Below are 26529 nucleotides of genomic sequence, written 5' to 3'. Positions count from 1 at the left end.
CTTACGTCACGATATGAATTAATTATTGGTTCTGGATACATTTAAAGAAAAAAGTGGCTGCTCGTGAGGGGAATATTTTACATTTTTGTACTTATTTGCTGGTCACGTCTGAGGGGTGGCTGTTCTTGAGGGGTACTTTTGGATACAAACTCGTACGTGCCAGGGGAAACTGGCCATTAGAAGCAGGTGGCCACTGGTCAGGGGGTGGCCGTTCAAAAGGGGGACTAATGTATATCAGACTGGAGACAATGTAATAAAAACTGTTCATAGAGAATTTCCAGATATGTCTGCAGACAATATAATAAAAACTGTGTTTTCCAATAGTCTCAGACTTTATCTGCATAGAGGATTTCCATATATCAGTCTGGAGACAATGTAATAAAAACTGCCTTCCTGTAGTTTCAGACTTCATCTGGTTAGAGAATTTCCAGATATCAGTCTTCAGAGGATGTTGTTGTTGTGGGGTTTAATGCCATTTTTCAGCACACGATAGGCTATACATGGCGGCCAGTATTAATGGTGGAGGAAGAACCCGGGAAAACCCCAGAAAGAACCACCGATCCACGAGAAGCTACTGGCAAGCTTTCTCACATACCCACATTGGCGGAGAGGATGTAATGAAAACTGTGTCCTTGTGGATTGTTTACATCAAGCAGATACTTCTTGATCCCGTCCCTTGATCAGCATTTATGTTATTGATATTATGATGTAATAATGTGCATGATGTCCGAAATTAACAATGACATTCGACTAATGTATAACTAAATTTGATCCTAAAATATTCTTCTGGACTGATATGATATTTTCTCTTGTTTAGGTTCAAGATGCAAGTCAGAATATTTACTTATTATTATTAAATCTGATTTCAAATATTAATGCTTACGGTTCCATCTTGCACCTCAGTTGCACTTAGTTTTTATTTTAAAGCTAGCTGACAGGTATATATAATTTTTGTTATGATATACTATTGTTGTTTTATTTCTTCAGATTGACAAGAAATTCATCAGCCCAGAAGTTGCAAGCTCTGTTCTCGGCACATCTTGTTCTCATTTTTGCCGTATAGATGGTATGTTAATTTTGCATCTCGCTCTCATTTTTGCCATATAGATGGTATGTGAATTTTGCATCTTGCTGTATAGATGGTATGTGAATTTTGCATCTCGCTCTCATTTTTGCCATATAGATGGTATGTGAATATTACATCTTGCCATGTAGATGGTATGTGAATTTTGCATCTTGCCGTATAGATGGTATGTGAATTTTGCATCTTGATGGATAGATGGTATGTGAAATTTGCATCTTGCCATATAGATGGTATGTGAATTTTGCATCTTGCTCTTATTTTTGCCATATAGATGGTATGTGAATTTTGCATCTTGCCGTATAGATGGTATGTGAATTTTGCATCTTGCTCCTATTTTTGCTGTATAGATGGTATGTGAATTTTGCATCTTGCTGTATAGATGGTATGTGAATTTTGCATCTCGCTTTCATTTTTGCCATATAGATGGTATGTGAATTTTACATCTTGCCATATAGATGGTATGTGAATTTTGCATCTTGCCATATAGATGGTATGTGAATTTTATATCTTGCCATATAGATGGTATGTGAATTTTGCATCTTGCCATATAGATAGTATGTGAATTTTGCATCTTGCCATATAGATGGTATGTGAAATTTGCATCTTGCCATATAGATGGTATGTGAATTTTGCATCTTGCTCTCATTTTTGCCATATAGATGGTATGTGAATTTTGCATCTTGCCATATAGATGGTATGTGAATTTTGCATCTCGCTCTCATTTTTGCCATATAGATGGTATGTGAATTTTACATCTTGCCGTATAGATGGTATGTGAATTTTGCATCTTGCTGTATAGATGGTATGTGAATTTTGCATCTAGCTCTCATTTTTGCCATATAGATGGTATGTGAAATTTGCATCTTGCCGTATAGATAGTAGGTGAATTTTGCATCTTGCCATATAGATGGTATGTGAATTTTGCATCTTGCCATATAGATGTTATGTGAATTTTGCATCTTGCTGTATAGATGGTATGTGAATTTTGCATCTCGCTCTCATTTTTGCCATATAGATGGTATGTGAATTTTACATCTTGCCATATAGATGGTATGTGAAATTTGCATCTTGCCATATAGATGGTATGTGAATTTTGCATCTTGCTCTCCTTTTTGCCATATAGATGGTATGTGAAATTTGCATCTTGCCGTATAGATGTTATGTGAATTTTGCATCTTGCTCTCATTTTTGCTGTATAGATGGTATGTGAATTTTGCATCGTGCCATATAGATGGTATGTGAATTTTGCATCTTGCTGTATAGATGGTATGTGAAATTTGCATCTTGCCATATAGATGGTATGTGAATTTTGCATCTTGCTCTCATTTTTGCCATATAGATGGGATGTGAAATTTGCATCTTGCCATATAGATGGTATGTGAATTTTGCATCTTGCTCTCATTTTTGCCATATAGATGGTATGTGAAATTTGCATCTTGCCGTATAGATGGTATGTGAATTTTGCATCTTGCTGTATAGCTGGTTTGTGAATTTTGCATCTTGCTGTATAGATGGTATGTGAATTTTGCATCTTGCCGTATAGATGGTATGTGAATTTTGCATCTTGCTGTATAGATGGTATGTGAATTTTGCATCTTGCTCTCATTTTTCCTGTATAGATGGTATGTGAATTTTGCATCGTGCCATATAGATGGTATGTGAATTTTGCATCTTGCTGTATAGATGGTATGTGAAATTTGCATCTTGCCATATAGATGGTATGTGAAATTTGCGTCTTGCCGTATAGATGGTATGTGAATTTTGCATCTTGCTCTCATTTTTGCTGTATAGATGGTATGTGAATTTTGCATCGTGCCATATAGATGGTATGTGAATTTTGCATCTTGCTCTTATTTTTGCCGTATAGATGGTATGTGAATTTTGCATCTCGCTCTCATTTTTGCTGTATAGATGGTATGTGAATTTTGCATCTTGCCATATAGATGGTATGTGAATTTTGCATCTTGCCATATAGATGGTATGTGAATTTTGCATCTTACTGTATAGATGGTATGTGAATTTCGCATCTTGCCATATAGATGATATGTAAATTTTGCATCTTGCCGTATAGATGGTATGTGAATTTTGGATCTTGCTGTATAGATGGTTTGTGAATTTTGCATCTTGCTGTATAGATGGTATGTGAATTTTGCATCTTGCCGTATAGATGGTATGTGAATTTTGCATCTTGCCATATAGATGGTATGTGAAATTTGCATCTTGCTGTATAGATGGTATGTGAATTTTGCATCTCACTCTCATTTTTGCCATATAGATGGTATGTGAATTTTCCATCTTGCCATATAGATGGTATGTGAATTTTGCATCTTGCCATATAGATGGTATGTGAATTTTGCATCTTGCCGTATAGATGGTATGTGAATTTTGCATCTTGCTCTTATTTTTGCTGTATAGATGGTATGTGAATTTTGCATCTTGCCATATAGATGGTATGTGAATTTTGCATCTTGCCATATAGATGGTATGTGAATTTTGCATCTTGCTGTATAGATGGTATGGTAATTTTGCATCTTGCCGTATAGATGGTTTGTGAATTTTGCATCTTGCTGTATAGATGGTATGTGAATTTTGCATCTTGCCGTATAGATAGTATGTGAATTTTGCATCTTGCTCTTATTTTTGCTGTATAGATGGTATGTGAATTTTGCATCTTGCCATATAGATGGTATGTGAATTTTGCATCTTGCCATATAGATGGTATGTGAATTTTGCATCTTGCTGTATAGATGGTATGTGAAATTTGCATCTTGCCATATAGATGGTATGTGAATTTTGCATCTTGCTCTCATTTTTGCCATATAGATGGTATGTGAAATTTGCATCTTGCCGTATAGATGGTATGTGAATTTTGCATCTTGCCGTATAGATGGTATGTGAATTTTGCATCTTGCTGTATAGATGGTATGTGAAATTTGCATCTTGCCATATAGATGGTATGTGAAATTTGCATCTTGCCGTATAGATGGTATGTGAATTTTGCATCTTGCTCTCATTTTTGCTGTATAGATGGTATGTGAATTTTGCATCGTGCCATATAGATGGTATGTGAATTTTGCATCTTGCTCTTATTTTTGCCATATAGATGGTATGTGAATTTTGCATCTCGCTCTCATTTTTGCTGTATAGATGGTATGTGAATTTTGCATCTTGCCATATAGATGGTATGTGAATTTTGCATCTTGCCATATAGATGGTATGTGAATTTTGCATCTTGCCATATAGATGGTATGTGAATTTTGCATCTTACTGTATAGATGGTATGTGAATTTCGCATCTTGCCATATAGATGATATGTAAATTTTGCATCTTGCCGTATAGATGGTACGTGAATTTTGCATCTTGCTGTATAGATGGTTTGTGAATTTTGCATCTTGCTGTATAGATGGTATGTGAATTTTGCATCTTGCCGTATAGATGGTATGTGAATTTTGCATCTTGCCATATAGATGGTATGTGAATTTTGCATCTTGCTGTATAGATGGTATGTGAATTTTGCATCTCACTCTCATTTTTGCCATATAGATGGTATGTGAATTTTGCATCTTGCCATATGGTATCACGGTACCAATTGTTTTTCCATATACCTCAATGCTAATGTTTTGTGAAATAAATATACTTTCTGTCCTACTTGGGCATGCATGTCACACGCTGTCATATAGAACAATGCTAGATTGTCAATTTGACAATGACATAACCAGGTACTCCATTGCATTTAAGAGAGATAACTCTACTGGAACTAGACAGGGGTAAGAGTTATCTAGTCACAACAAGCACATTTTCAGTCATGTGTACCATATTTTAAAAAAATCATAAAAAATACAAAATATGATCTAGATAGAAATTAACACAAACTCACATGTTGCCAAGAGGTTCAACTTTTTTTTAAGCCAAACAGAAAGTACAAGTCTTACATAATGCACCAATCATAGCTAGTTTTGTTCTTTAATTCTGAATACAATGTTCCATACACCTTAAGCTCCGCCCACCTGGACTTGCGCAATTGGTACCGTTATACCATATAGATGGTATGTGAATTTTGCATCTTGCTGTATAGATGGTATGTGAATTTTACATCTTGCCGTATAGATGGTATGTGAATTTTGCATCTTGCCATATAGATGGTATGTGAAATTTGCATCTTGCCGTATAGATGGTATGTGAATTTTGCATCTTGCTCTTATTTTTGCTGTATAGATGGTATGTGAATTTTGCATCTTGCCATATAGATAGTATGTGAATTTTGCATCTTGCCATATAGATGGTATGTGAATTTTGCATCTTACTGTATAGATGGTATGTGAATTTCGCATCTTGCCATATAGATGATATGTGAATTTTGCATCTTGACGTATAGATGGTATGTGAATTTTGCATCTTGCTGTATAGATGGTTTGTGAATTTTGCATCTTGCTGTATAGATGGTATGTGAATTTTGCATCTTGCCGTATAGATGGTATGTGAATTTTGCATCTTGCCATATAGATGGTATGTGAATTTTGCATCTTGCTGTATAGATGGTATGTGAATTTTGCATCTCACTCTCATTTTTGCCATATAGATGGTATGTGAATTTTCCATCTTGCCATATAGCTGGTATGTGAATTTTGCATCTTGCTGTATAGATGGTATGGTAATTTTGCATCTTGCCGTATAGATGGTATGTGAATTTTGCATCTTGCCGTATAGATGGTATGTGAATTTTGCATCTTGCCGTATAGATGGTATGTGAATTTTGCATCTTGCTCTTATTTTTGCTGTATAGATGGTATGTGAATTTTGCATCTTGCCATATAGATGGTATGTGAATTTTGCATCTTGCCATATAGATGGTATGTGAATTTTGCATCTTGCCATATAGATGGTATGTGAATTTTGCATCTTGCTGTATAGATGGTATGTGAAATTTGCATCTTGCCATATAGATGGTATGTGAATTTTGAATCTTGCCATATAGATGGTATGTGAATTTTGAATCTTGCCATATAGATGGTATGTGAATTTTGCATCTTGCTGTATGGATGGTTTGTGAATTTTGCATCTTGCTGTATAGATGGTATGTGAATTTTGCATCTTGCCGTATAGATGGTATGTGAATTTTGCATCTTGCTGTATAGATGGTATGTGAAATTTGCATCTTGCCATATAGATGGTATGTGAATTTTGCATCTTGCTCTCATTTTTGCCATATTGATGGTATGTGAAATTTGCATCTTGCCATATAGATGGTATGTGAATTTTGCATCTTGCTCTCATTTTTGCCATATAGATGGTATGTGAAATTTGCATCTTGCCGTATAGATAGTATGTGAATTTTGCATCTTGCTCTCATTTTTGCTGTATAGATGGTATGTGAATTTTGCATCGTGCCATATAGATGGTATGTGAATTTTGCATCTTGCTGTATAGATGGTATGTGAAATTTGCATCTTGCCATATAGATGGTATGTGAATTTTGCATCTTGCTCTCATTTTTGCCATATAGATGGTATGTGAAATTTGCATCTTGCCATATAGATGGTATGTGAATTTTGCATCTTGCTCTCATTTTTGCAATATAGATGGTATGTGAAATTTGCATCTTGCCGTATAGATGGTATGTGAAATTTGCATCTTGCTCTCATTTTTGCTGTATAGATGGTATGTGAATTTTGCATCGTGCCATATAGATGGTATGTGAATTTTGCATCTTGCTCTTATTTTTGCCGTATAGATGGTATGTGAATTTTGCATCTCGCTCTCATTTTTGCTGTATAGATGGTATGTGAATTTTGCATCTTGCCATATAGATGGTATGTGAATTTTGCATCTTGCCATATAGATGGTATGTGAATTTTGCATCTTGCCATATAGATGGTATGTGAATTTTGCATCTTACTGTATAGATGGTATGTGAATTTCGCATCTTGCCATATAGATGATATGTGAATTTTGCATCTTGCCGTATAGATGGTATGTGAATTTTGCATCTTGCTGTATAGATGGTTTGTGAATTTTGCATCTTGCTGTATAGATGGTATGTGAATTTTGCATCTTGCTGTATAGATGGTATGTGAATTTTGCATCTTGCCATATAGATGGTATGTGAATTTTGCATCTTGCTGTATAGATGGTATGTGAATTTTGCATCTCACTCTCATTTTTGCCATATAGATGGTATGTGAATTTTGCATCTTGCCATTTAGATGGTATGTGAATTTTGCATCTTGCTGTATAGATGGTATGTGAATTTTGCATCTCGCTCTCATTTTTGCCATATAGATGGTATGTGAATTTTGCATCTTGCCATATAGATGGTATGTGAATTTTGCATCTTGCTGTATAGATGGTATGTGAATTTTGCATCTCACTCTCATTTTTGCCATATAGATGGTATGTGAATTTTGCATCTTGCCATATAGATGGTATGTGAATTTTGCATCTTGCTGTATAGATGGTTTGTGAATTTTGCATCTTGCTGTATAGATGGTATGTGAATTTTGCATCTTGCCATATAGATGGTATGTGAATTTTGCATCTTGCCATATAGATGGTATGTGAATTTTGCATCTTGCCGTATAGATGGTATGTGAATTTTGCATCTTGCTCTCATTTTTGCCATATAGATGGTATGTGAATTTTGCATCTTGCCATATAGATGGTATGTGAATTTCGCATCTTGCCATATAGATGGTATGTGAATTTTGCATCTTGCCATATAGATGGTATGTGAATTTTGCATCTTGCTCTCATTTTTACCGTATAGATGGTATGTGAATTTTGCATCTTGCCATATAGATGGTATGTGAATTTTGCATCTTGCCATATAGATGGTATGTGAATTTTGCATCTTGCTCTTATTTTTGCTATATAGATGGTATGTGAATTTTGTTGTCTACAGCAGATACATTGTCATTTAATTTTAACTAATTTTTACACTTTAACATTATTGAATTTTACTTCACTGTAGAAAAATGAAAATCAGCTTTTTTATTTTTTTGGCATTCAGAATATTTGTTGATTGCCAGATATTTTTGTTTCATTTTTCTGCATGTAAATAATTTCTGATCAACAGTATTTGGTAATAACATGTAAGCAAAATATCTGTTGAAAAGTTTTCCAAACATTTTCATGTCCCATAAATGTGATCAAACTTGGACATAAACACTACTCTAAAACCACAGAAAAGTGATATTTATAGACAGGTGGTCTTTGTAAAAGAGATTAGAGTCATGTAAGTGGAAAGAAATCATGATGTTGACACAGAGTTAGACCAAGAATGTAAGTGGATATGGAAAGAAATCATGATGTTGACACAGAGTTAGACCAAGAATGTAAGTGGATATGGAAAGAAATCCTGATGTTGACACAGAGTTAGACAAAGAATGTAAATGAATATGGAAAGAAATCCTTATGTTGACACAGTTCGACCAAGAATGTAAGTGAATATGGAAAGAAATCCTTATGTTGACACAGAGTTAGACCAAGAATGTAAATGGATATGGAAAGAAATCATGATGTTGACAGAGTTAGACCAAGAATGTAAGTGGATATGGAAAGAAATCATGATGTTGACACAGAGTTAGACCAAGAATGTAAGTGGATGTGGAAAGAAATCCTGATGTTGACAGAGTTAGACCAAGAATGTAAGTGGATATGGAAAGAAATCCTGATGTTGACACAGAGTTAGACCCAGAATGTAAGTGGATATGGAAAGAAATCCTGATGTTGACACAGAATTAGAGCAAGAATGTAAGTGGATATGGAAAGAAATCATGATGTTGACACAGAGTTAGACCAAGAATGTAAGTGGATGTGGAAAGAAATCCTGATGTTGACAGAGTTAGACCAAGAATGTGAGTGGATATGGAAAGAAATCCTGATGTTGACAGAGAGTTAGACCCAGAATGTAAGTGGATATGGAAAGAAATCCTGATGTTGACACAGAATTAGAGCAAGAATATAAGTGGATATGGAAAGAAATCCTGATGTTGACACAGAGTTAGATCAAGAATGTAAGTGGATATGGAAAGAAATCCTGATGTTGACACAGAGTTAGACCCAGAATGTAAGTGGATATGGAAAGAAATCCTGATGTTGACACAGAATTAGAGCAAGAATGTAAGTGGATATGGAAAGAAATCATGATGTTGACACAGAGTTAGACCAAGAGTGTAAGTGGATGTGGAAAGAAATCCTGATGTTGACAGAGTTAGACCAAGATTGTAAGTGGATATGGAAAGAAATCCTGATGTTGACACAGAGTTAGACAAAGAATGTAAGTGGATATGGAAAGAAATCCTGATGTTGACACAGAGTTAGACCAAGAGTGTAAGTGGATGTGGAAAGAAATCCTGATGTTGACAGAGTTAGACCAAGATTGTAAGTGGATATGGAAAGAAATCCTGATGTTGACACAGAGTTAGACCCAGAATGTAAGTGGATATGGAAAGAAATCCTGATGTTGACACAGAATTAGAGCAAGAATGTAAGTGGATATGGAAAGAAATCCTGATGTTGACACAGAGTTAGACCAAGATTGTAAGTGGATATGGAAATAAATCCTTATGTTGACACAGAGTTAGACCAAGAAAGAAAGTGGATAAAAGTTATCTTGTAAAGTCCAGGTGATCAGTCCAGACAAAGGACAGTAGTCATTTCTAAAAGTCACTGGTTACTATACACTGTACATAATGGTCCATGATATTAACTTCACTGGTCAGTGTGATGGTCCATGATACTAAAGTCACTTGTCACTGTACATAGTACATGATGGTCCATGATACTAAAGTCACTGGTCACTGTACATAGTACATGATGGTCCATGATACTAAAGACACTGGTCACTATACATAGTACATGATGATCCATGATACTAAAGACACTAGGCACTTTGCATAGTACATGATGGTCTGTGATACTAAAGTCACTGGTCACTGTACATAGTACATGATTTTCCATGATACTAAAGACACTGGTCACTGTACATAGTACATGATGGTCCATGATACTAAAGACACTGGTCACTGTACATAGTACATGATGGTCCATGATACTAAAGACACTGGTCACTGTACATAGTACATGATGGTCTATGATACTAAAGTCACTGGTCACTGTACATAGTACATGATGGTCTATGATACTAAAGTCACTGGTCACTGTACATAGTACATGATGGTCCATGATACTAAAGTCATTGGTCACTGTACGTAGTACATGATGGTCCATGATACTAAAATCACTGGTCACTGTACATAGTACATGATGGTCCATGATACTTAAGTCACTGGTCACTATACATAGTACATGATGGTCCATGATACTAAAGACACTGGTCACTATACATAGTACATGATGGTCCATGATACTAAAGACACTACATAGTAAATGATGGTCCATGATACTAAAGACACTGGTCACTGTACATAGTACATGAGGGTCCATGATACTAAAGTCACTGGTCACTATACATAGTACATGATGGTCTATGATACTAAAGTCACTGGTCACTGTACATAGTACATGATGGTCCATGATATTAAAGTCACAGGTCACTATACATAGTACATGAGGGTCCATGATACTAAAGTCACTGTACATAGTACATAACGGTCCATGATATTAAAGTCACTGGTCACTGTGATGGTCCATGATACTAAAGTCACTGGTCACTATACATAGTACATGATTGTCCATGCTAATGAAATCACTGGTCACTATATGAGGTACACAGTTGTCCATGATACTAAAGACACTGGTCACTATACATAGTACATGATTGTCCATGCCACTGAAATCACTGGTCACTATGCACAGTATATGGTAGTCCATTATATTTAAATCACTGGTTGCATGAAGCACATGGTATGAAGGCATATAACACAGGAAATTTTGTAGGGGACTGAAAAGTGTTGATTTCTTATGCAGGTAGTCATTGTATTTAGTTGATTGCTAGACCAGACTTGACTATTTATTTTCAGTATAATTACAAAATCCTCATCTTGCAGTTGTTTTTCTAAACATGTTTTGTTTTAATTTACCTCACATTGAGTGCTTGTCTGTGCATTTGATTCTTTCACTTTGCTCATAATGGCAGATGTAACAATTTCCTATACATTCCAATTTTCATAGGGGAAATATTCATTTCAGGGTACATATTCATTTTTTTAAATTATTTTATGTAAATATGAATACATTTAAAATACTCAGTCATTTAGTTATCAAGTTGCTTTTTGTGTCCCATGATGATGACATTGGTAGGGAATGTAGTATCATTCTTGTCCATTCAACTTTCTATCACACCATGCTTATGTTTTACATTTAGGTTATTTCAGGCATTGTGGTGAGGCCTCTTTGTACCACAAATTCTTTTCTATTTCAACTTTTAAGCAGCTTGTATTTTTAAAGATTATCTTTTGATATCCAAGAGCCTTTTAAGTTTCAATGCAGTTTATTTCCCACATGGTTGCTGTTACAAATAATATATAGGTAATAGGTCCAAGTTATTGTCACCATTATGTTAAATTTAACTGGTAATAGTTCTTGGTTATTGTCACCACCATTTAAGTTTACCTGATAATAGGTCCAGGTTATTGTCACCATTAAGTTTACCTGATAATAGGTTCAGGTTATTGTCACCATTAAGTTTACCTGGTAATAGGTTCAGGTTATTGTCACCATTAAGTTTACCTGCTAATAGGTTCAGGTTATTGTCACTGTTAAGTGTACCTGGTAATAGATCCAGGTTATTGTCACCATTAAGTTTACCTGGTAATAGATCCAGGTTATTGTCACCATTAAATTTACCTGGTAATAGGTTCAGGTTATTGTCACCATTAAATTTACCTGGTAATTGGTTCAGGTTATTGTCACCATTAAATTTACCTGGTAATAGGTTCAGGTTATTGTCACTGTTAAGTGTACCTGGTAATAGGTTCAGGTTATTGTCACCATTACGTTTACCTGGTAATAGGTTCAGGTTATTGTCACCATTAAATTTACCTGGTAATAGGTTCAGGTTATTGTCACTGTTAAGTGTACCTGGTAATAGGTCCAGGTTATTGTCACTATTATACTAAATTTACCTGATAATAGTTCCAGATTATTTTCACTCGTATATTAAATTTACCTGGTAATAGGTTCAGGTTATTGTCACCATTAAGTTTACCTGGTAATAGATCCAGGTTATTGTCACCATTAAATTTACCTGGTAATAGGTTCAGGTTATTGTCACCATTAAATTTACCTGGTAATAGGTTCAGGTTATCGTCACTGTTAAGTGTACCTGGTAATAGGTCCAGGTTATTGTCACTATTATGCTAAATTTACCTGATAATAGTTCCAGATTATTTTCACTCTTATATTAAATTTACCTGGTAATACGTTCAGGTTATTGTCACCATTAAGTTTACCTGGTAATAGATCCAGGTTATTGTCACTATTATAATAAATTTACCTGATAATAGTTCCAGATTATTTTCACTCTTATATTAAATTTACCTGGTAATACGTTCAGGTTATTGTCACCATTAAGTTTACCTGGTAATAGATCCAGGTTATTGTCACTATTATACTAAATTTACCTGATAATAGTTCCAGGTTATTTTTACTCTTATATTAAATTTACCTGGTAATAGGTCCAAGTTATTGTCACCATTATATTAAATTTACTTGTTAATTGGTCCAGGTTATCATCACCCGTATATTAAATTTACCTGGTGTTATCTTAGTTTGCTTTGCAATTAATGTATTTTACTTTGTACCATGAGTGTCAGTACAAACTCAAGTGCTTTCGCTTTCATTATTACAGGGACCTGGGCTGTTTGTCAAGACTGCATTGAAACACTAGGCATTAGGGGACCAAAAACTCTTGGACCTGCTAGGAGGATTGCTGAGAACGAATTTCTCATTATCATAGGCAAGTTTTGCAAAGGAGGTGAAATTGGTGGTCAAGGGAAATTTTTTTAACTCTTGAGTCAGAGTGATTTCTTTAGGATTTTCACAAAGAGGAGGAATAGATAGAAAGTGTGATTTTCCATTTTTGAGAAAGGGGAGGGGGGGAAGCAGTTTTAATACTAGAACAGTACGATGAGTAAACATCTTGCTGTGTGCTTCAAGAAACAATTGGGAAGCATACCTTTCAATTAAAGTAAACTTAAAGTGACTGCAATTGTTGATTATGATAGTGGAAAGGACATAGTACATGATGGTCCACGACACTAAAGACACTGGTCACTATACATAGTACATGATTCATTAGAATTGTACAAAATAGCAAGGTCATTACCACTAAATACCAAACACTACATGTCCAACATTGCATAATTTTGCTGCATGCAGCTGGTAAATGCATTTAATTAGATAATCAGCGAAAGTATCCCATTGCACAATTTGCCACATCTCACTCGGTATTTCTTTGGCAGTTGGTCTAGAGATCAAACACTTACATCATCAGATTGAGCAATTAAACATTAATGTAGGTTTCAGGTTGTTTTTAGACTCAGTGAAAATCGTCTGTGCATGATTTTCACATGCTTACTTATTTTAAGAATGGGATGGGGGAGAGATTCTTTAAATTTGTCATCAATTGTTTTGGTGCAGTTTTGCATCTTGCAGAGAACATTGGTATCTGTTACCTAAATCATGTAGAATATGAAACATGGTATTTCCAAAAAATTAATATATCCATGATGACGGGGTTTGATTTAACTATTTGGGTATTACACTTTTGTTGTAAACATATGTCTCTTTGGTCTATCTCTTATCGTGTTTGTAAGCCTTTAGCACCTATTATACACACTTCATTTATCAGACAGTGTTAGCGAGTCTGTTTGCAAAATGTATGAGGGTTTGCAGACCTGCCATCCCTTACAATTTGACTGTAAGTCTTATGAAATAACCCTTCAAATAAAGACTTACAGAACAAGAGCAAAATTATGGAAATAAGATTGTTGCAATAAAATCCTGAAATTGGCTTATCTGTGTTTGATTTGGATCTGGTTTCATATTATATTCAACAGTGTTTGTCAGGCAACCAGACTTACTTTACAGGAGTGCTTCAGATGCTTTACACTGCAAATAGTTTGCATGCAAAACATCTGCATGATCAAGGTGTTTGTTATAAAATTGTCTAAAAATTGTATCCAACAAAGGAATCAGGTTCACAAAAAAGACCTTAAGCCACTTAAAAAAATTTAAGTAGTCACCACCGAAAAATAAAAAGGAAACTATGGTTTTTGGGGGGTTAGAGCAATAAAGGTAACCATAATGTATATTGAACATTATGTGTTGATTTGAAATATCTTGTGGCAGGAGAAATGATTGCCATCACCACATGAAAGTAAAGAAAGAAAACTAAGGATTACATCAAGTTGAGAAATGGGATTTGAAACTGCAGTTTGTGAAACTGGACTGTAGGTAATTACGGTCCAAGTGAAGTTTACAAGCTGTTTAGCTGAACATAATGTTTACCATTGTTGCGTCAGTCTCTGATCGCTCTTGTGAACTTTCTAAATGCATGTTTTTCAACTTGACGATAGCAGTCCATGATATTTTATTACCCCTAAGTGAAAATTGGTCTGACTTACAAAGAATTGTTGTTGTTGTTGTTGTAGGGTTTAGCACCATTTTTCAGCCCATGATAGGCTATACATGGCGGCCAGTATTCATGGTGGAGGAAGAACCCAGGAAAATCCCGGGAAGAACCACTGACCCACGAGAAGCTACTGGCAAGCTTTGTCACATACCCACGTTGGCTGAATCTGAGACTCGAACCCACACAGACAGAGGTGAGATGGCAGTGATCCGTAACAGAGAGCACTTTAGACCACTCAGCCACTTGGGGCCCCGACTTACAAAGAATATCAACTGCCTTACTGAGAAGGTCTTGTTAGGGTTCGCATGTCTGAGTTTGAGCCATAAAGAATCCCTGTGGCCTATGTTTCATGATTCACTGATTATGGTGAACTGTTAAATTCACATATATTTTCATGGCTGTATTCATTATCCATAGCTTTTGCATACATTTATCTCAGAGGTCAAAACGTTCACTTTACATAATTCATAGCCTATTTGCTGTTCACAGCATAAATAAAAGGCTGAATGAAGTTTAGAAGTCTAGCTTAATAAATTGTATTATATAATTAGTGAAATAAAAGTGGTACACTGTTCTTGTACCAGCAAGATTTCCCATTAAAACTTGAAAATCTCCCATTACAAAATGTACAAGAAACCACTACAGAAATTTAGTAGCTTGAACTTAATCTTTTTCTTCAGTTGTGAGGCATAATTAATTAAAAAGTTTTATAAACAGAATGAATGGACAAAGTCTTTTGACTAATCACTGGCTATTTTTTTCTTTAGGTACCCAGAGTAATGCCTCAGTCAGTCAGTATCTTCAGCAGGCAGCTGTTTACATTGCCAACCTCTTCTTCCTGACTTCTAACACAAAGGCACCAATCATCATGGATTCAGATGTGGACAAGTTTCAGTTTGGTATAAATTTATATAAACACTTTAGAATTTTCAGGATATTGTGATATAGTCCATCTGTATTTCCTCTTTGAATACTTTCCCCAATCACATTAACATTAGGAATATAATCTCACTATCTACTGAATCCAGCATTTACCAAAGGGCAAAAAGGTTGTTTTTCATTTTTATGTCTATATATGTATAATGTAGACAAAGGGAAGAAACTCCACTTTGCCCCTGCTTAGTTATACTAGTTTAAACTATTGCTCATTCCAAGTAAGATCATACCACTTTGCTTTGTCAAATATTTCAAGAATCTTCTTGGCATCCATCCTTCCATAAGTGTGAGGAAACTGTATGTGTTCAAGTGTCCGCAAAGGATTGTTAACTTTTGTTGGGATTTTGTGTGTATATATTTTACTTTTTTTAAAAAGTTGGTGGACTTGTTCTTTTCAACCTGTCAAGCTGCACATGATAGCATCACATACTTGTTTCCTGTGTATTTAAATTGCAAACCTGGTTGAATTTGATTTTTGTCTGACATTATGGTTGCTTTTGTTGAATTTTCATATTTCAGGTAACTTTCAGAGGTGCAAGGTCTGCAAGGATAATCAGGATTCTTGCCTTGCTTATTCGAAAAGTACTTCTACAACACTGTGTAATGTTTGCAGGCTTTATTGGAGGGAATATGGTCTTCTGTTCTTAGAAAGAACATAAGGGTGTAAGAAAGGAAAATGTTACATTTTATTCCAGAGTGCAATGTGTCCAGTTGAGTCTTCACTTTAAATTGTCTTCCCACATCAGCATAATTGGGGATGCTTTGTTGGCAACATCACTGCCCAGATACCCGGAAAATAAGCCAACAGCTACTATCACATCTGGCCAATTAGAAATGGATAAGGCAGTGCTCTGGATGCATCCAGATGTCATCAGACTAATATCTTCCTGGAGATAATGATACAGAGATTGAACAAGGCGGCAACACCACAGTTGCTTTCATCAGGGGAGTTGTTGCCTCCCTCCATCTCTTCACATTGTCAAATAATGCTTTTGCTTTGCTGGGAGGGGATCCTCTTGATAATTGTCAAACTGCCAGTAATGGCTTGGAGTTTACAGGAGAGTACCCTCTCTTATGCAGCACATTGGATGTAAGACCCCACCCCTACCCACCTCCAACATAGCCAATCGTGACCAACAGGCTTGAAAGGCAGAACACACAGGGGTTGATTCTGATTTGGCAGATGTATGTTTGCAGCTATTGTTGCCACATGTTGCCATACCAGTTAACTGCCTTACATGCATTCTGTCGTGCCTGGCAATAAGAAATCAGTTTTCTTAATGGAACATGTTGCATACTGTTTGTACATTCAGTTTTATGTTGAACTTTATAGGAATTAGATAACCAGTCCATCTGTATCAACATTCAACTGATTTTCTAGCTGATAATGGAACCTTTTTTTCTACAAGTCATCCAAATGACCATCATGCCTTCATACAGTATTCTTTCCTGCTTTCTAACCAGACTAAACATGCAATACTGGTTACCCGACCTACAGCAACCCTGCCAACCCTACTGAAAAATCTTTCTCTTGATTCCCCGATTTTAAGAAAAAAAAACAATTTTTCAACTCCCCGAGAGAAAAAAATCCATATTTTTTTAATACAAAAATATCAATTTCCGTTTTCCTGTTTCTGTATCTGGTTTTTATGTGTCTGGTATGTTTCTTAGTACTTTACCATATCCAGCTTGATTTCCAGCTTTCATCTGCCAATACAAAGAGACTGTCTCACAGTGTGATTCTCTTTATCTGACCCCATCAGCAAATCACAGCAACATAATGGATAAGTTTCTCAGCAAGAAGCAAAAAAACGAAGAAAAGGAAGTAACTGATGAATTTTCACCAGCCAAGAAAAAGAAACGTTATCAATCATATAGAAATGATTGGGAGAAGCAGTTTACTTTCATATGTCCATTGACTCGCGGGGCCTATCATGCATTCTGCCACTGTTGTTCACAGCATCTCTCAATACAATGTGGTGGTATAGATGACATAAATAAACACAGTGCAAGTGTTGCAGATGTGTCTAAATTATCTTTAGTATCGTTTAAGGACCTGGCCCTTTTCTCCAGCCAAAGGGAAGGAATCAGCACTGATGATCTGCATAGAGAGTTTCAGCTTTACCAAATCTACAAAGAGCCAGCCTGTCAGCATTAACCCTGGAAGCTATTCTTGTTAGCAAGTTTGGCACCTAAAAACAAATAAATGATTAACTTTTGCAGAAATGCAAATCTGCAACATATAATTGACTAAAATAACAAAAGTAGACAATCTGACAGTCCATTGAGATGGGATTTAGGCTGTCTTACCTCCAGCTGCCTGTGAATAATCTGACAGTCCATTGAGATGGGATTTGGGCTTTCTTACCTCCAGGTGACTGAATGATCTGACAGTTCATTTAGATGGATTTGGGCTGTCTTACCTCCAGCTGGCTGTGAATGATCTGACAGTCCATTGGGATGGGATTTGGGCTGTCTTACCTCCAGCTGGCTGTGAATGATCTGACAGTCCATTGGGATAGGATTTGGGCTGTCTTAACTCCAGCTGGCTGTGATTGATTTGAAAATCCATTGGGATGGGATTTGAGCTGTCTTACCTCCAGCTGGCTATGAATGATTTGAAAGTCAGTGTGGATGGGATTTGGGCTGTATTTTATCTCCAGCTGCTATGAATGACCTGACAGTCCATTGGGATGGGATTTGGGCTGTGTCTTACCTCCAGCTGGCTGTGAATGATCTGACTGTCCATTGGGATGGGATTTGGGCTGTCTTACCTCCAGCTGCCTGTGAATGATCTGACAGTCAGTTGAGATTGGATTTGGTCTATGTCTTACCTCAAGCAGGTATGATTCCAAGAGGCATTCAGAAAATCAGACCAAAATGGCAAAATCATTCTGGTAACCCTACTCACATTCTACAGTCATGGGTCAATGATATGTTTGAAATAGCAGTAGACACTGCCAGGAAGATCCAGTCATAATTGGTTTACTCAGACAACCTTGTTTCATTCCTGCTCAGACAGGCTTGTTCTTCACACCTGCTGTTGTCAGTGTAACTGGATTAAGCCTGGTTGGGATTAGATTTTATTAAGATACTGAAAGCAGTTTTCATAAATGAGATGTTTATTCATAATGCATTTGAATGATGAATGAATCTGACACCAGACTCTTGTGCATAGAGTCCAGTTTAATAGAAGGATGTGCACCATGTTCAACAACTGATACAAGTAAATGATATCTTTCCTAAATGGAACTAATGAGAACATGTAACTTCAGTGAGTAATCAAACAAGAATAAACATGTGGAACTTGTAAACAAATATGATTATTATAGAATTTGTACAAAAATATAAAAGTGTATGATTCTGTCGCCAGGGTGATCAAACTGTAGAATTTATATAAAAATATGAGTAATGTTTGTTACATTCACAAGTTAGATGTATGTATTACTGATCTTCACTCATAAAGTGACATTGAACTATCATCTCACTCATAGTGTTATTGAAAATATTGATTCAGAAATGGAACATATGTATCTCATGGTGTCCAGTTGATGGGCATGATGTATTTCCAGCTACACATCTATCACCGAATGTTCAAGAAGCCACCACACATGGCCCACCCCTTCCAGTCAACCAAGAATCCCTCAAGAGCCTCCCTATTCCCTACAGACCGATTGGTTCCTAAGGTTTGGTCCCTCATTGTGAGTAAATCAATACCATCCTCTGAACCAACATCACCATCAAAACCATCATCCAGATTACACGAAAGGTCACAGTACTATGACTCCCCATCACTCACAAAAACAGTTAAAAAATATAATGACTGAATTGTGTAGTACATTAGACATGTTTAAGTATCAATACACTAATTGGCTTCATTACACATCCAGTCATTTCAACTTATCTACTGTACAAGATTATTAAATGAATCAGTATGTGACAAGAATAATCTCACTGGATTTTAAGAGCCTGAACATTATTCAACATTTAATGTATGCGATTTAGTTCATTCAGTTGTAAAAGTGGCTAACTTGAAACAGACTATAGACTATCTGATTACATGGCATATGTTTGACTTTCTGCAAATTTAGAATAAATTCCAAAACATCCAATATATAAAGCAGTTCTGTAAAAGAAAATGAATAGTGAATAAGAATGCATTTTTATATTTCACATACCTCTACAGCTGAAGATTGCTTCCATATTGTGGACAGCTTCATGACAAAATTTGTATTGTGATAGGAGAACAAGAATTCACTTTATAAGTACCTTGGTTGTAGTAACAATCCATAGCTGTAGTCCTCAGTTCCCACCTGCCTTGCCAAGGGAGCATATGTTTAGCCACATCATGAGTGCTCCATGCATATCACACATGGAGATGAAGATCACAGTGAATGCCTGTTGATTGTGGCCGATGTTATATGTAAAGTGCGCTTTCATTCTTTATGTCATCTCAAATGTCATCTTTAACTTAAGAAGGTAAGAGAAAATATCAGTCTTCCCATTTGGGATTTTCTCCTTCGGTGTCCTCATCAACAAATCCACATTCATGTCCACCAAATCCCAGGTATGCTTAAGTTCTATCAAGCTCAAAATTATAACAGAGACAATCCACAGGGCATGGGATATTTAACCCAGTGGTCTTAAATCAAATATGTACCTTCTTAGGTCACCCTTTGTGGTACTTTTTTTGACAAGATGGAATGCCAAGGTCATGACCCATGTCTCACCAGCCCTAAATCTAAATGCCCAAGTAACTGAAGCCCTTTCATGAATTGGAACAGTCTTGCTAAGTATGCCTTTTCCAAAAAAAAAACCTCAGATTTCCAAGACTTGTGGAAGGGAGGGAATCGAAGTAATAACTAATCCTGAGGACTCACCTGAAGGAGAAAACATCATGGATCAGCTACCTCCTCAGTCTGGCAGTCGAGATTCTCAGGACTGCCATGCATTCTGTGTGCCTTTCTGTTCCATTCATGAATGCAGGCTTCCATCCAAAGCCAGAGTTGTTGAACCTACATGCTTGGCTGATATCAAACAAGTTCAAAGGAAGAAACATGTCCATGAACAATTGGAGGGAAGAATTCATAAAGATCGCCCACCACCATGGAAGTTAAAGATGGGTGCTTTCCTCCGGTGGTGTGAAAAGAGCACATCTCACTCTTAAAGCCATAATTTCATAGATAGCTAATTTCTTTCTGTGCCCATTGAGGAGAAGTTAACTCCCATCACAATCAAGGGCTATTATTCAGCAGTGTCAGGTTCATTTTGCCCACATGAAAGGGAGGATGTAGGCCATACTAGTGACCTCTCCATCATTCTTGTGAATTTTGACTTGTCTCAACTGAAGGCTTTGCCACTTTGAAATGGAATCTTCTTTGGGTTTTGTCATCATTGATTAAAGTATCATTTGAATCACGTTCCTGAGTCTTTGAGATGCAACTCTCAATCAAGACCTGCTTACTATTGGCTATAGCAGGGAAAAAAGTACAAAATTTCTGCTATTTTAAGCAATGTTGCTGCTTCACTGGCTGGATTTAAACATGTTTGGAATAATTAGGACTTAAAAATATGATAAAGCCATCAGCTACATGCTAGAAAATTTTATTTTGGCCCATAAGAGAGGAAAGAAATCCCAGTATTGGGCAACTTGCACTGTAAAGGTTGGATCTCAAAACCTTAAGCAGACAATATGTGAGGAAATTATATTTTGTTTTAAAGTGGCACACACAACATGACCATTTAGAACATCATGTGGCCAATGCAGGGCCTCGCTTAACTCCATTGGTAACAGGGAATAGTTCAGAAGACTCTGCCTTCCATAATACAAGCGAGCATGCCATCATGGAATTGCTGGACCATTGCAGTTAAATTCTCTGGGTAACCAAATTTTGCCATAATCTTCCAAAGGCCTCCATAGCTGATTGTGTCAAAGCTTTTGTCAGGTCGATGAATGTCATGTACAGGTTGGATTTCTGTTCCTGGCACTTCTCCTGGACTTGATGAGCTACAAACACCATGCTTATGGTCCTGCTTGCTTTCCTGAAGCCACACTGACTCTCTGGCAGGAGCCCTTGATCGATCTGATGCACAAGACGATTCAGCAAGGAGTTTGCCAGCTATTGACATCATGGAGGTGCCCCAATGGTTGTCGCATTACCGTCTGTTACCTCTCCGCTTGTACAAGTAGACAAATATATAGTTCCCAGAGTCCACATTGATTGAAAGAGTTAAGTCCGTTTCTTTGCTATATCCTCACCTCAAGCTTTGTAGACTATTGCTTCTATAACATGTGCTCCAGATGCTCTGGTCAGCAAGTGATAATGCTGATGATCTGGTCAGCAAGTGATGGTTAGCAAATTATAATGTTGATGCTCTGGTCAGCAAGTGATACTGTTGATGCTCTGGTCAGCAAGTGATAATGTTGATGCTCTTGTCAGCAAGTGATAATATTGATACTCTGGTTAGCAAATTATAATGTTGATTTCCAGTTTGTGATAGTTGAAAAATTGCCTCCTTTCTGATAGATGATTGTTGATTGAGGATATTATTAATTGTTCTCTCAATTTATGAAGGATCTTTTTTTAGTCAGTGAGCAGCATATCATAACTCAGTATTGGAGGTGTTCCTGATGACTGTGGCCCATGGATTATCTCCAAAGCAACAAATACGTTCTTCATGTCATTCCAGTCTGCATAGGATTGAATCTCATCTGCTTTATAGCTTAGCCATGAGTCTTGCATCTCTGAGTTGGACAGTCCTCTTGAGGTTACTGAAGGTGATGAGGTGCTGTCTTCTAAGCGGGCCTTCTCTAGCTGATATTTCTCATTCAGAAGCCTCTGTATGGCCGCATGTTCTCATCAAACCGATCTCGATGTTTAAGTGCAGTGGGGCCGAGGGTTTTGGATGCAGTTGAGTAAACAGAGTCTCAGAAGGATGCCAGTTTTTCTCAACATTCTCTGAGTTTGTATTGATTGTATCCAGTTGGCTGCACAGTTCTTCAACAAATGCCTCTTTCATATGTGACATCAATTTGTTTACTGAGTGGATCCTTTTATTAGCTGTACTAATTATAGACCAGAAGAGCTTATAGCAGGCATGGGCAACTTCCTCCAGGGTGCAGGTCAGGTAACTGATTTTCAAAGCCACACCCTATGATATAAATTAACAGATAAAACCAGGTCACAGGCTGGATCTGGCCCACATGCAGCATTGTGCCCACCACTGACTTATGGGATAACCTGTTGTCTCTTGTCCACAGCCCATCATCTATCGATCTGTGACTGCAAGTTTACCACCACAGGAGTGCTCAAGCTTGTTGTTGCTACTTCTCCATCTAAGCCGCTATTAGGATTGCCATGAGACTTTACACATGCATTAATGTCAAGGTGTAGTTGATTCTAAATGAAAATGGTCATTCTCAGAGATCCATATGGCTAACACATTAACCATACTTGAAATCTTATTGCTTCTCCTCCTGAATGAATGGTCATATCCAATTGGAGGTTTTACTGAAAGACTTCTTATCATGTTTATTTGGTCCTAAATGAAACCAGTGCTGCCAGACATCCAATATGGCCACCATGGCAGCCATTTCAAAAATATTGCTATTACTACTACTAAATGGATGGTCATATCAAGATGGAGTTTTCACAACACGACTTTTTATGATGTCTTCTTGGTCCTAAATGAAATTGTGTCAGTCTGACCCCCAGTATGGCCTGAATGGAAATTATATTGACATGACTTTTTCACAAGATGACTTCTTATGATGTCTACTTGGTCCTAAATGAAATTGTGTCAGTCTGGCCCCGAATATGGCCTAAATGGAAATTATATTGACCTGACTTTTTCACAAGATGACTTCTTATGATGTCTACTTGGTCCTAAATGAAATGGTGTCAGTCTGACACCCATTGTGGCCTGAATGGAAAAAATTATATTGACGTGACTTTTTAACCAGATGACTTCTAATGATGTCTGGCTGGTCCTAAATGAAAATGGCTCCAATTAGATATCCAATTTGGACACCACAGTGGTCATTTTGATAATTTTGTTATCATACTCCTCCTCAAGTCAAAATTGTATTGTTCATTATCCATATATTTTAGTACTGTATAAATTGTTCCATATGAATGCATGTAAACTTTTAACAAATGATATGTACAATAATTATGGGTATTTTTGCTTGATGAATTTGAACCTTGAAATTGGCCATCCTGCAAAGTTCTGTTATAAGTGAGCAGCTGTCTTGAACTACACCTTTCTGTTACCAGAAGGGGTGGTTTCTCGAGACAAGTTTTACTGTTCCATTATTCTCAGCAAACATTGCAGTATGATGAATCCAGACAATAAATTTACTTAATTTCTTCTTTTGTAGTCAACAGAAACCTGATTCTTCTAGGGGGTCCTCAAGAAAATCTTCATACAGGACAGTTTTTGGAGAGCATTCCCATTGGTTTTAAAGGTAATTGTTGTAATTAGTGTAATTACACAGAAAACAAAACTGAGTTCTTGAAAAGATTAATTTTTTCCCCAGCTTAGGATGTTTTAGATTTTAAATACATGATTTAGAGCTATAGGCAATGTGCTTTAAATATTGTATTTGGTCCAGATCACCCAACTTAATGGCACCAATGAGTTTGTTTTCAAAAGTACGCCTCCAGTGCAACCAGGAGCAAGGATAATACTAAGAACCACTCAAATTTAAGCCTCAAAAATGGTGTTTACAGGTAGAAATCTCAAGAATGTTTGTTGAGTTTTAAATTCAACACAGACATTTGTTCCAACAGACTGATAAAGTCCTAAATTTTAATCCATACAAAGGTCAGTGGTCCAATTATCCTTACTGCTGTGTTCATTAGATCTCAGTTTTTGTCACTTTCAAAACTATTGCCTCAATACCACTGATAATTATCAAGATGACAAAAACACATCATTGTTAAACTAAAGTCAGCATGACATTTGGTTTTCATAAAATACAAATGAAATACCAGCTGTCATGACTTCTCTTTCTTTGATTATGAATGTATTTTAAAGGGTACAAGCATTTCATATCATAGCTTCAGATTGTCATTGAGAAAATAAGTTGTTGTAAAAAATATGAAATGGCATCCAACATTCTCAGTTTAGAAGGAAAAGCAAAAGCAATTCAACTAAATGAAAAGAGGGAGAGTTCTTTGATCCCTTCTAAGAAATTTGATGCCAGAAAAATTCATGTAAAAATTCAATTCTAGTTTACACAGCAGTAGGAAAATGTAATGAACTGACAAGTATTGTTACAGCCAGATGTGTGTACCCTGATTTTACTGACAAGAAGATCTGAACCTTGACAGATGATTATTTATAATTATTTTAAATAACAATAATACAAGTTTTACTACATTGATCCAGTCAGTGAATTTTAAATAAAAATAATAAATATTAAAAGTATTAATTACACCTTTCATACTTTATAACATACTAGTGTGATATGATACTGTATAACGTGCTAGCTTGATCCCCCTCTGGAAGGATCACCCCTCTTATAATACCACTTTGTAGCTGCAATAGGGGTGGCCTTATAAAATGGGGACCACTATAGTACCTTGCTTGATTTAATAATCACCATCATTGCCTATGCATTTCTTCTACAATACTAAATTTTGCAGCTTCATATAAAATGTGGGGACATCACTTTCTGGAATTACCTTATAAAATTTCTCATACGGGGATCAATCTGGGCTTTGCCAACATCGCGAATTGCAATTTTTTTTCCCCTTATTGGCGCCAAATTATACCATCTGGCAATTTTTTTCTTCTGTTTAATTTCTACATACAGTCATGGAATTGGAGTGGGGAAATTCAAAAGGACCATGAAAGGAAGCCACAAACTAGGATACACAATGCACTGGAATCTATCTGTTACATAAACAAATCCTTTGTTCGTATTGACAAACCCTTCTTTACAGTGCATTGTTACATCATAATCCGTTTATGTTGACATCTGGCCTGAGTACTGTATGCTGTACTCAGTCATGCTACCGGACTATACCTACAATCAACCGACCCATGAAGATGCAAACAGAAACAACTACAATTAATTGAATGGCGGCTAATCCTTCTGTTGTTTTTTAAATGTACCAATAAAATAGTTTTGCTCAAACTTCAGAGAAAACTGGTTACCTTTGAAGTACCGATTGCTGTGTATAAATACAAAGCAAATGGAAAAAATCTCAATCAGAATATATACTGTCAAAAATGCAACTTTATCATTTGTACACGTAAGTTAGACATTGCATGTTCGTCATCTCATCCTAAGAGTAAGTTAACAAAATTAACTGCATTTGAATTTAGTGCAAATTCATCAGACAACACAGTCACTGAACCTGATGTTATACCTGGCAGTCCAACATGATCTACATGTATTGATGGTAGTAATGCTTCCATTGCAACACCAAACTAAAATTTCTTGACAGCTGGAAACTTGGGCGTCTGTGGCCGAGAAATGATGCAGAGCTAAAGCAGATGTTCTGTGATATATGTATCAAGGCACAAGTCATCAATTCATTTACAACTGGTTGTGATATTTTGAAGAAGGATTGTGTTACCAAACATGAATCCAGGCGGGGTAAGTAATATATGTTAATTTTGCTCATTGATCTTTTACTTTTGCCATCAAAGGGACTTAAACTACTCAACAAGAAATAGCAAAACAAACAAGTTTTGCATAATTGAAAATAATTTATTTATCAAAATACAGGAGTGAAAGAATTAAATTAACTTACAGCATGGTGAATGAATTCCTATTTCCTTAAAGTCCTTTCAATTCCAATAGTTCAGAGAAATCTGAATATGTTTCAACGAAAAATTACCCTTTTGTGTTGACGTTTCAAATGTACAGAAAGATTTCCAAAGAATTCAAATAGTCATTGAA

The 26529-nt window shown here is 36.3% G+C and overlaps 1 protein-coding gene across 1 annotated transcript in view; it reads left to right on the top strand.

Moving 5' to 3' along the window:
- LOC149804285 (uncharacterized) overlaps nt 1–26529 on the top strand; it is a 98449-nt gene that overhangs the window by 58475 nt on the left and 13445 nt on the right. Inside the window, exons 10-13 of the mRNA XM_089938408.1 lie at nt 988–1066; nt 12894–13001; nt 15446–15577; nt 23995–24081. Of these exons, the coding sequence (XP_089794534.1) occupies nt 988–1066; nt 12894–13001; nt 15446–15577; nt 23995–24081 (406 nt within the window). The remainder of the gene's footprint in view (nt 1–987; nt 1067–12893; nt 13002–15445; nt 15578–23994; nt 24082–26529) is intronic.

The sequence above is a fragment of the Sinohyriopsis cumingii genome, chromosome 2 (genome assembly GCF_028554795.1).
Source record: "Sinohyriopsis cumingii isolate HCF-2022 chromosome 2, ASM2855479v2, whole genome shotgun sequence".
In the NCBI taxonomy this organism is placed as follows: domain Eukaryota; kingdom Metazoa; phylum Mollusca; class Bivalvia; order Unionida; family Unionidae; genus Sinohyriopsis; species Sinohyriopsis cumingii.
The sequence above is the reverse complement of the archived record's forward strand: the minus strand, read 5'-3'. Positions and strand labels throughout refer to the sequence as shown.